Genomic DNA, 12,707 nt, shown 5'->3' with positions numbered 1-12,707 from the left:
TGTTTTTAATTTTTTTATTATATAAACACAAATTTTAAAACATTTACCTTTTTTCAAAGTTCGCAACACTTTCAAGCTCTAGAAAATAAAAGACATGTTTAGTTCATCAATAATTGTATCTAACACCTTTTATGCCCACCCCACTCCTCATCTGAGGCAATTCTCTCAGCTGCATTCTTGCTTTCAGTCTGCTCCCCTGAACATTCCTACTGGCCTCCTAAAGTAAGTTCCTTACTCGGCCTAACACTTATTCAACCCACTGAACATTTCTCTTACTATCTCTTTTGTTTTCAGGCCACATTTCAGAATTAGATTAAGTAGTATGTGTTTCTTTTAATATTTTTGTTGAATTAAAGAAAGGGGCACATTTCTTTGACGTAAAACACTGAAAATATAATCCTGTAACATCTCTGTTATCGGATAGCATTGCAACATAACAGGTCTTCTCAATTATTTCCAGATGTTTGTCTCCAATGGACACTACCAGGAACAAGAAGAACAAGTGTGGACAGGGAAAATGGGCGAAAGAAAATAGTAATAAGATGGCAGCATTTCCTGTTGCAAAATTAAGGCCCGTATAATTTCTATCATAGCACTTAAAATGCTCAATTTGCTTCATTAATGGGATTCTGATCAGGATTTCAGGTATATTCTCTTAATTGTCAGCTTTTAAGATCTATTAATTTTACAGGAATCAGTCATTTAACATTCTGAGTGCACTTTGGTTCAGCCCTCTCCTCTCTTTGAATGCATTTCAGCTTCTGGATGCTTGCTACACGGCCAATTCTTTTTAAATTAGCTAAATTACTGTTTTGCCAAAAGCACCCCATTTTGTTTATCTTCAACGCATTCTTCAACACTCTGTCACTGCAGCAAAAAACATATGAGCAGATCAGACCATGTGAAAAAATTGAGACCATTTCTGTTTCATGCAATCATAACCTGGGGCTTTGCTATGGCACCACACAAGATGGGTGCCTAGGCGTGAGGCTCTGCTCTTCACTGGGACTTTAGATGGGTTATTTGCAGCCTTCAGCCACATTCGATGAGTATACCTGATGTTCCTGCAAGAGGAATTCGCCGGCGTCCTGCAGACATTTTGCCCTGTGTGAATGTTTCTTTCTTCTTCTCAAATGAGCAAATTATGCCGCTCGGACCATGAAATTTTGATTTTTACCACGTTGGGAGAGTTTCGCTCGGACAGTCTCTGGCAGCAATGTATAAACTGCACAACATAGAGTCTTAGCTTTCAATTTCTTCGATGCCCTCACAATTTACTTTGGCTGCTGTTTTTTCAGCTAATTGTTTAGCTTATCCCATTGGCTTCTCACAACAATATGGCTATGTATTAATTATATGAGAAACAAGGGCTTTGCCTCAGCATATCCAGGATGAGAAATCATACCTCAGCGTATCATTAACAGGGCGTTTGTGCCCTTTATCCTACTCTTAGTTGGATGTCAGCTTTTTCTTCTATGGGCAGAATTAAGTAATTAACATTTTCCAGGAAGAATACCTCAATTAATATATTAGTCCCAGTACTGTCAGCTGGAGAGTGTTTGATGGAGGGGACCAGTTCTTCTTTAAAAATGGTGCATGTTATGTTATGTTATAATGCATTTGTAGCTCACACTGTTACTCAAGAGTGTCCTGGTGCGGAGGAGAGCACAGGTGGGGGCAGGGATCGGATTAGCAGATCATGCTGAACAGGTGTGTTTTCAGCTGCTTCTTAAAGGGCAGAAGCTCTGAAATGAATTGGAGATCAGCTGGGAGCGAATTCCAGGCTTTAGCAGCCTTGACAGAAATAGACTTACCCCCCAGCCGCACTCTGCGAAAGCGGGGAACGACCATCTGGCGTTGTACCGCTTAGCGCAGAGGTTGCTTAGGCACATAGAGAGCGAACCGCTTCCTAAGATAGGTAGGACCCAGACCGTGCAGAGCCCTATGGGCCAAAGTGATTGCTTTAAACTGCACCCTTTGGGCCACTGGGAGCCAATGTAATTCCCGGAGATACTGCTGCACGCTAGATCTCGAAGGGGCTTTGAAGAGAAGCCTGGCTGCGGCGTTCTGGATGATTTGAAGCCTGTGCAACAAATAATCAGGCAGCCCCAAGAACCAGGAAGTAGCGTAATCCAGTCTAGACAGGATCAGAGCACAGGTGACTGTCTCTTTAGCTGCTCTTGGGAGGAAAGGACATTTTGTTTAGTGTTTTGAGAGTGCCAAAGTAGACCCCTTTCAGTTTTTTATGTGGTCACTGAATCGGAGGTACTCGCTAAACCAGATACCCAGATTTTTAGCTGGCCCTGCTTTGGGCACCGGGTAAGGGAAGCCCGGGGGCCAAACATGGGTTTTAAAATCGTCCAGGAACTGGCCGTAGAGAAGGACCTCCGATTTATCCTCATTACATTTGAGGGAGGCTTGGGCCAGCCATTGAAATACTGAGGCCAGACACGTCTGGGCAATGCCAGTATTCAAGTCAGAGCCACCCCAGGTAAAGAGAAGCTGGGTATCATCCGCGTACGCTATCACCTTAGCGCCCATCTCCTCTGCCAGGCAGACTAGCGGCGTCAGATAAATATTAAAAGGAAGGGGGCTGAGGGTAGAACCTTGTGGCACCCCAGTAGCCAGATTTCTAACAGAGGAGGTGCAGGAGGCCATACAGACCTGTTGTGAGCGGGAATCCAGGAAGGATTCAATCCATTTCCATGCGAGGACAGAAATCCCTACAGCAGAGAGCCTGTCCAGGAGCCACTGGTGGGGCACTGTATCGAAGGTGTCAGAGAGGTCTAGTAGAATCAGGACTGCCCTGCCGCCCCTTCTAGACACTCTCTGATGGCCTCCGACATCTCAACCAAGGCAGTCTCTGTACTGTAGGAAGATCTAAATCCTGACTGGGCTGGGTGAAATGCACCTGATGCTTCCAGAAACGCCTCAAGCTCTTGGAAGACCGCTTTTTCAAAAACTTTAGTGAGTGCAGGAAGAAGGGAGATGGGCCGGTAGTTAGCCGACAGCAGAGGGTCCAATGTAGGTTTCTTCAGGAGAGGGAGTAGTTTAGCACATTTCCATTGAGTAGGCACGTAGCCGGCCTGTAGGGAGCGATACACCATATCCACTACTGCTGGGCAAACCGCCTCTGCAACACCCGCTAAGACCCGCGCCGGGCAGGGGTTAGCTGGAGAACCAAACTTCAAAGACCTTAAAAGGGCCAGTACGTCTGTTTCGGTAGTGGGCAAAAATGTGGAGAACAAGGGGGGTCCTACTGGATTGAGTAGGGAGGGTTCCGGGGAGGGAGACTCATTGGGCCTAGAAGCAAGGCCGACGCTCTCTTGAATTTTAGCAATTTTGTCAATGAAATAAAAGGAGAGCTCTTCGCACCACTCATTCGATGCCGGTAGCACGCTTTGTTCCACACATGGGGAGAGAAAACTTTGGACAATCGCAAAGATCTCTTTACTATTATTCCTCGTCAGCATAATCCTCCCGGCAAAGTAATCCCTCTTTGCCTTTTTTAGAGTCATGTAGTAATCTCTCTGGGCTGAACGTAAGGTCGTCTTTGCTCTTGGACAGTAGGTCTGACGCCAACAGAGCTCCAGTCTCTTACAACCCTTCTTCAGATCCCTAAGATTAGAGGAGTACCATGGTTGAGAGGGCAGCGAGCGCCGGGTATTGCCTGGTTTTGCATTAGAACACGCTCCCACTGTCAGGCTGATCCAATTGTCGAAATTGGCCACTGCCCCCTCAAGATCTGTTGCAGGAGTATGGTGGGACTGGCGCAGGAACTCCGAGAGTGCCTGGAGATTCACTTTCTTGGCCTGAGGCCCGGAGGGAAGTGTTGTATGACTATCAGATCTAGTAACCTCCCACGAGAACCTGATCAGAAAGTGATCAGACCATGTAGTAGGCTCAGGATCAGTGACTGATATAGGGAAGTTGGAGCAGATCAGATCAATAAGTTGGCCCCCATCATGGGAAGGGAGTAGCACGTGTTGAGCCAGCTGGGCGAGGCTCAGGGCATCTAAGAGAGCCCTGGCCTCCGGAATGGAGGGGGCATCCAGTTGGATATTAAAGTCTCCTAATAGGAGAAATTTAGGGTATCGTAGGGCGCGCAGGACTATAAGGTCCTCTATGGTTTTAAGGAAAGCTCCCGGTGAGCCAGGAGGGCGATACACCAAAGTCCCCCTAGCGTAAAAAGGGGAGAAATGGTGAGGGTGAAGTCAAGGGCCTCTCCCTCCCCCCAGTCTGTTATAACTTCGCTAGTGTAAGTCCAAGAGTCCCTGAGCACCACGGCTAACCCCCCACCTCTGCCACTCCCCCTATCGGCTCTAACAATTTTGTATCCTCTAGGGATGGCAAGTTCCACTACCGGGGCACATGACTCATTGAGCCAGGTCTCAGTGATAAACAGAGCGTCTAGTCTGTCATCCGCTAATAATTAAAAAATATCAGCTGCATGCTTGACCATAGAGCGCGCATTAATAAGCGCTGCCTGAATTCTCGAGTTGCCCGGCGTGCGGGTTGCGAGAAGGGGCTCAGAAGTCAGCAGGCAAAAGCCACACGCCGAATATCTCTTGGAGGGATTGTCCAGGTCAACCCCATGTCCGCTCCCCTCGCAGCCGGGGCCTCTGACAGTAATCAGAGCCTCCCGTGAGTAAGTAAGCTTTCTGATGGCAGTATAAGACAACAATTGGCCAGCGTGCCTGGCCCTGGTCGCTGCTGGGGCGCGGACGGGCTTGCCTTTGTCACACCTTTGGCGTGCCAGCAGCGATTCCGCTGCACGACCGGCCAGCCATGTGCAGTAAATAGCTAAGCCCCACCCCCAGCTAGACCGCAGCGAACGGCTCTACCGGGATCAGGGTCCTCACCAAAGATGCTGCCCGCCCTCCACTCAAACGGCACAGCAGCCGCGGTGGACCGGGGCAGGGGAGCACACCTCAGCACAGGTAATCGATGGTAAGCAACTCAGCAATTACTAGCAAAAATCAGGCAATATTAAAAAGATCTCAAATTAGATTTAAAAGAGTAAAAGAGAATGGCAGTATAACGGGTGGCAGCAGAGCTTAAATACCTCCAGCAAGGCTCGCAGTCTGCCCCCAAATGCTCGAGCTGGACCTCGTAAGTGCTGCCACCAACTCACGAGTGCCGCCACATTCAGCTCCCTTTTGCTCTGTGACTGCTGCTATTAATTAATTGAAGTCAGACTCATCCTCTACTACTCATAAAAGGCTCAAATAAGACCCCTATTCTCCAGATAATACCTCCACTCTTGTTTCTTTAGGAATCGTGTCAGAAGAAATTAGAGCCCTAAGACCTTTAATTGAGGATACTAATACATGGATTCAAAGCCTTGACGATAAATGGCCATCTATGGAATCTAGACTAACATTGGTGGAGGAACGTGATGTTCAAGATGAAACAACAACAATTGCAGCCTTGGAGAAGGATATCCTCAAGTTGAAAAAACACTAAGATGATCTTGAGAACTGAAACCGGTGTAATAATTTATGAATCTATGGTCTTCCTGAGGGCATTGAAGGCAAGAATCCTGTGACCTGCTTTACCTAATTTCTGGCAAAACGTCTTGAATTACCTTCCACCACCACATTGCACATCCAATGTGCATACTGACTAGGTCCTAGTTTATCTTTTTTGCCAACTCCTGTTAAATCTTATGGAGTGATTATTTTGCTCCTGGAGTTCACGGATCTCTTGAAAATCCTAAATGCAGCAAAGTCTAAGAAACAACTTATGTGGTCAAGTGCAAAGTTATTCATTTCACAGGATGTCTCCTCAGTCACAGCTAACATGAGGAAAGACTTTTTTAATCCCTGTCTGGTGCTCTGTGCCATGGGAACTCGATATGGTTTGTTTCATCCCCTGCATCTTCAAAGTTACATAAAAGAATAAGAATATTTCATATGATGATCCAGCCAAACTTAGAAACTTTATTCACTCTCATTCAACTCACTGAGCACAGCAGGCCCGTCCTCATGTTGAGACCTTCAGTAATGTTTGAATACAGTCCTAATATCATTCTTTCCACAGTTGTTGCTTATGGCTGTTGTCTTCTTTTTGTCTTTTTGTTCAATCTCTTTTCCCTTTATATTCTTTTTCAGTTGATTAAGAAGGTTCTTGTTTCTCATTTTTTTATGTCCATAGCCATTTTGTTTGTGCCATGAGATTGTGTAATCCTTCCTTAAAAGAGTTCTCATTTTACTCCCCTCTACCTGGCACTTTTATACAATTACATCACAGCAAGTCTCTTTCACAAAACCTTAATAATTCTACTATTGAGCTTATTGTTATTTCTGATCCTGCTCCAGTTGTGGCTTCTATGGATTTACCCCAGCACATCCCAAATCCAATAGATGGAAGTTTAGTAATTTGCTCTTACAGTACCCAGTTTTCTCTACCTCTTTTACTTCTCTTTTCGATACATTTTTCCCCTTAATGCAAGATCAGATGCATCTCCCCAGTTACTGTGGGACACTTTTAAAGCTGATTCTCATTGTTTTATAATTCATTTTGTTTAAAAAAAATAGAAACAATTTGCCAAACAAGACAAGTCCATATAGTCTAACATTAAGCACCTAGAGCACCAATTCCACACTTCTCCATTTGATTCTAACTTGCATGATCTTTTTCATGCCAAAATCCAGTTTAATAAAATAACTAGAAATAATGCCTCTTCCATAGTACTGCTGAGTAGTGCTTGTTACTATGGAGGATGCAACAAAGTGTGAAAACTCCTAGCTAATTATCTAAAAACCTGAAAACAATGCAACATAATAGATTCCATTCAATTTTCTGATGGAAAACAGTTGTCCAAAGATCAAGATATTTTACAGGAATGTATGAAGTTCTATAAGAATGAATATACTCCAGAATCCCCTGCTCAGTATTCTCTTATAGAGGCATACCTAAAGGATAGTAACCTTCCTACCCATGTTGCCATTATTGTTTCTTCTCTTGAACATGACCTATCACTTTCAGAAATTCTCAAAGCTCTCAATTGGCTCAAAAAGGATAAAACTCCCAGACTGCGTGGATTCATGGTTGAGTTTTATTCACATAGTTCTAATATTCTGCTTCCTAAACTTCTACAGCTCTTTCAACTTTTTGACTCTTCAAGTTCTGTTAGTGGTACTTTTCAAGAGGCTATCATATGTCTCATTCATAAAGACAGTTGCCAAGTTAATTGATTTACGTCTCAAACCTATTTTACCAAATTGATAGGTAATGAGCAATCAGGTTGTGTTAAGGGTAGACTGACCACAGAGAATGCTAGATTCTGTTTTAATTTATTAAATAAAGCATCATCTCTTTCTTACCCATTTGCCTCTGTAGCTATTGATGCAGAAAAAGCATTTGATAGAGCTGACTGTTATTTTTTTACTTAAATCTCTTATTTGGCATGGATTTCGACCTAATATTATCTCTCCTATTTCTCTCTAATGTAAGGCACTCACAGCTTCTGTATTGGTTAATGAACAAATCTCCCAGTATTGTCCTTTACAAAGAGGTGTTCAGCAGGGTTGCCCTCTATCTCCACTTTTGTTTTAAACCTCAAACCTTTTTTTTCAAGAATTCGTTATTACAATTTCATAACAGGATTTCATTATGAAGCTAAACACTTGAAACTCTCAGCATATGCAGACATTCTTCTTTTCCCAGTTTACATTCCTCGTACATAAAAGAAAATAGATTCTTTACTTTCTTGGTTTGATATTGAGCAAGTCTTACTTGCATCGTTCTCTCTGAGAGAAATTCTCCCTTTTATCTTCAAAAAATGTGACTACGTCTTTACCTTTATTCAATCACACTTCTAATATACTAAGGCCTCATTTCCAAAACCAGCCTATTTCATGTGATTCTTCCTTTCAATCTCCCTTATGGTACAATCATCTTATCACCATAAAGAAATAGGCCCCTGTATTGGAAATCTTGGAGATTTTGTTGTTCGGCAAGGCAGAACAACTGTGGAGCGCGGACTGGTGGCCGTCAGAATTAGGAGAAGCACCTGCCCCAAGAGGGTGGGCTAAGAACTTAGGAGTCAGAATTGACAATAAGCTTTCAATAGAAGAGCAGGTGAAAAGTCTTGCAGGGACCTGTTATGTAGTTACTTAGAAAGATCTTTCCCTGGATTCCATTATATGCTAGAAAAACTCTCCTTCAGTTGCTTCTTATTAGTCGCCTTGATTACAGCAATTCCTAGTTGGTAGGAATTAGGGAAGATCTGCTATCTAAGCTGCAGGTGGTACAAAACACTGCAGCCCGTCTTGCCCTTAACAAACGAGCATGAACCCCTTCCCTCTCTCTCCTTCGTCATCTGCATTGGCTTCCTTAAGGAAACGAGCCATCTTCAAGTTACTTTGCTTGGTCTTTAAGTCCCTGCACGGTACAGGCCCTGCTTACCTTACTAATAAAATTGGACGCTATCAACCTGGACGACAACTTAGGTCCAGTAATCGCTGCCTTCTCTGTAGCAGGAGAATTGGGAAAGTCAAAATAGTGGGTCCTACGTTCTCTCACCGGGCCCCCAAACATTGGAATGAGCTCCCAGAACATATCCGTGCCTGCCCAAATCTCCCACAATTCAAAAAGTTGCTTAAGACCTGGCTATTCTAATGAACAAATATTATGTTTCACTTTACATTTGCCTCCTTCTCGGGCGCCGTGAAATCCCTTTTGGGATGATTTGTGCACCTTATTAATGAGTCAAATAGATAAATAAATATGGATTCACCACTTATTTAATGGTTCTAATCCTTACTCCTTTCCTCAATTTTGAGCAACTTTTCAGTGTCCTTAATCTTTGTGGCATAAATTCACTTTTTTTATTGACATCATTTTGGAAACTCTTCATTTACTCCCTTCCAATCCTTCACCCTTTCCACTGTCTTCTCCTCTAATCAGATTACTAGCTTCCACCCCTAAAGCTTCTCTTATTTATTAATTTCTTCTCTGTTCAGATATGTCTAGGGTTAAAACTAAAATAGAACGCCAATGGGGAGCTGATTTGGGATGTGCTTGGCCAGTCTCCTTCTGGAATAAAATTTGGTCTGGAGTCTTTGAAATTTCTAGAATGGCTTCCACTACCTAATCATTGCTCTTTTTATATCACAGATTATATTATACCCCAGCTTTCTATCGCAAAATGCTGCAGCACTACTAATAGCACTTGTTGGTCTAGCGGTCATTTGAATGGGGACCTAATGCACCTTCTTTTTTATGCCCCCCCAGCGTCTTTGGTCAAAAATTACAACAATTGTTGATATACTATGTACTATGCCTTCGATATTGCTTTTTCTAGGTAGCCTACATGATGTGCCATGTTAAATGTTATTAAGAATGGATTGTTTAACCTTATGTTAACTTTAGCTGTTCAGCAAGTTCACTCAATTGGAAATTCTCCTCTAATATTGCATTTAAAGATCGGTGATATCATGCTTGTCACTATCATTGGTCAGATACAGCTTTTGCTTCAATTTGTATGCCACATTTAAATACAGAAATGTATTGAATACCTTTAACAAACTTTTTAGACAATATAGCTGTGCAAAATACTCATTCTATGCTTTCTGAAAATTTTAACCCTCCATGAACTTTTATTTTCTCTGTTTAGTCTTATTCCATTTTTCTTTAAATGTTTTCTCTTCTTAAAATGCATTCTTATTACTACTTTTTGAAATGTTGTTATCATTCTTCTCTCTTGTACTCTCTCTTTTTCTCTCTCTTCCTTTGTTCCCTGATGATAATTGTAAAATGTAAACAAATTTAGTGTTGTTTCAAGTTTACTAATCTTGTTGGCTCAGTTTATATTCTGTTGCACTTATTTTTTCTTGTGTATGCCTTTATTCTAAATAAAGCTGATTAAACATAAGCAAGAAATCATAACCTCCAGAGTGCTGCTGTCTAGTATTATGCATTTTCTTATCTGGACTGGATGGACTTTCAACTCTGATTAAAGTGCTTAAAGGTAACTGAGTTTATGGGTAAGTGAGACATTGAGAAATGTCCATCAAAATTTCTTTATGAAGAAGGGTATTGAACCAAACTGAATGGATACACCCAGGTGGAGTGCGGTTCCTATGACATTTCTCTGAAGCTTATTCAGGTGGGTGGTGCAGCCTTAAGGCAGGCTAGACAGGCATAGCCCAGTTTGAGGGATACGGGCAAGGTTTAAAGTACAAAAGGTTAGGTCAGGGGCAGTTTGAGCTCATACTTGAGCTGTGATCCTGTGGGGTGGCTTTACAGTTAGGTTTTCCTTTCCCGGTCAGACATGTTGTGCAGTGTGTGGCTGTAGTTGGAAAAAATGCCTGCTCTGTTAAGGTTGCAGATTTGATGAAGTGAGATTAACTTAGAAAGGGGGAAGCTGGTGGAGTTGCGGCTATGGTGCTGGGCTGCTTGCTGCCCCGTAGGAGGTAAAAAAAGTGAGGTGTTCAGCTGCAGATGCTGTAGCAAGGTGGGTAAGGTAGATGAGACACTGCTGCTTGTCATGTAGCAGAAGGTGATCACATTACCATTGGACACAAGCAGGGAGGCTTGGCCCTTTATGGCATTGAACCTATGGAGCCAATCCAAGGCATCAGCAGGCAACTCTGATGAGTCTGCATGCCTTGAAGAAATGAGCCCCACTGTAGATCGTATGTGCTTGGCATCATGGAGTGACAGAGGTGGTGCTGGAGCTGCAAGTAGGCAAGCCACTTCATTGCTGGCGCGCATAGGACGGTGCTGAAGCTTGATTAACAGTAATACTGCAGAGAACGTTCCCATTTTAGAGTACAAAGCAGAAGGTATCAGCATGGAAACCTTTGGCATCACTGTATCTGGAGAGGCAGTAAAGTTAAGAGGAGGCAAGTGGAGTGCAGTGGAAGGACTGTTGGGAAGGTCATGTAGCAGTGGCTGGGGAAAGAAGACGGAAAGAGATCGATTGGCATTGGGGAGACAGAGGAAGGAAACTAAGAGAAATTACACCCAAAACATAGCCATTTTAAACTGGTGGCTACTATTGAACATGAAGAAAATGAGAGTAATGTGGCCAAGAGGGATAAAGGAGTGATTAAAAAAGAGCCTGAGAGGAACAAAAAAACGGATGTGGGAATGGCAGGAGATGCTAAGAGGAGTTAGAATAGCAAACATTTAAGCAAACAAATGAAAGAAAAAAAGTTACAATATATGGGTGCTGCAATCGCTTTAATTGCTACTCGCAAGATGTACAACATAGGGTTTTATTTATAGAAGAAGGACGGCAAGGAGCAGGAAGGAGAGCGGCCAGGCAGAGGAGGAGGAAGCCACGCAGTTAAGTGCCTTCTTTTTAAAATTTTAATTAATTTGCAAGGGGGGAGGGGATGCCTTACTCTGCACCGCCATGGAGGGGAGTTTTGCCTAAGCTCTGCATTTGCAACAGATCGCAGAGTAGGCACAAATTCGCAAACTCCGCTGGCGGAGCGGAGTTACCCGCCCTGGGTAAGTCACCATGTGGCCGATGGATAGTGGACTACTTTGAAGGGTAACAATTTTTCGCAATAACAGCTATTGATGGCTCTGGCCTCTTTTGGAATGGCAGATGTGTGCTCTGAGAGATGGCAGAGGTAATGGTTTCAAGAAGGGCAAAGGATCACATTTCTGGAGTTTTTCCCTTTTCAACTGGCCTGATGTTATGGGAACAAACAAACAGTAGTCACACTGGTGACTGCTCAGAAGGTGTAGGACACATGGTTTACATTTCTTGCTTGGCTGCTTGTAGTACAACATTATTTTTATGGCTAGGCACATGCCAGGTGTGAACAATAACATAGCTGGTGCTTTGTCTCATTCACAGGTGCAGCAATTCTATGGACTGCAGCATATATATAGAATACCACAGTTCCTTCAGAGGTTTGGTCTCAAAGAGAATGATGGTGTTGCCATTGGTTGGGAGTTCAGCATACAGTCAGGCTTGGGTTTAGAAGTGTGAAGTGCGGTGGTAAGGCGTGGCGGTAACAGGAACCAGATTATATCAGGATGGACTATGTGGTTTAGTTTATTATTTCCATAATTAGCAAGAATATGGCTGCAATTACACTAGTAGGAACTCTACTGTAAATTGCATTCTATGAGAATTATTTCTGGGGTTATGAGCCTTCACCGGATGAATTGGATAGAATGATTTTGATGGTTGGGCAAAAGAGACTGGTTCAGTGAGGCCACCATGGAGACTAATAGCATCAGATTTGTTGGTTGGCATGCTGGCTGATTTTGGAGAAATGTGTGTTTCTAGGTATGCAGTGACGCTGTTTCATGTATGGTGTTGTTGTTTTTGGAAACCTTTAGGATGTCTGGGTTGTTAAGTGGTAGAAGGAAAAGGAGTATCTGTTTATCCTTCTACTGGGAGGGATTTTGAAGTTTTGTCTATGCCATATTTAATTTACTCATAAGTCCCCTTTGAAAGTGGCACTATCTGTACCCAGGGCCTGTAAAGTGAATACTACTGGTGGGTTTGCAGCACTGATTGTGCCACTCACTTCGGACGTCCTCTAACCATATCGCATGCCAGCCTGTGTGTGCAGTTTACATTACAATGTCGACGTGGCAAAAGAGACCTTTAGCCAGGCCCAAAGCTTCCTTTTTGTATACATATAATTCACCCCTAAGGTAGGCCTAGGACAACTCAGAGGGCAGAGTGCACTATATTTAAAAGGCAAAACATGTTCTGTTAAGTTTTACAT

At 43.1% G+C, this 12,707-nt stretch overlaps 1 protein-coding gene across 2 annotated transcripts in view; it reads right to left on the bottom strand.

Annotated features, from left to right (window-relative positions):
• PTPN22 (protein tyrosine phosphatase non-receptor type 22) overlaps window positions 1–12,707 on the bottom strand; it is a 605,270-nt gene that overhangs the window by 49,746 nt on the left and 542,817 nt on the right. For both annotated transcript variants that reach the window (XM_086923320.1, XM_086923319.1), the window contains one exon: window positions 48–78. In XM_086923320.1, coding sequence (XP_086779446.1) covers window positions 48–78 — 31 coding nt within the window. The remainder of the gene's footprint in view (window positions 1–47; window positions 79–12,707) is intronic.

Source organism: Lissotriton vulgaris, chromosome 5, assembly GCF_964263255.1.
Source record: "Lissotriton vulgaris chromosome 5, aLisVul1.2, whole genome shotgun sequence".
Classification (NCBI taxonomy): domain Eukaryota; kingdom Metazoa; phylum Chordata; class Amphibia; order Caudata; family Salamandridae; genus Lissotriton; species Lissotriton vulgaris.
This window is presented reverse-complemented; position numbering and strand designations above follow the sequence as displayed.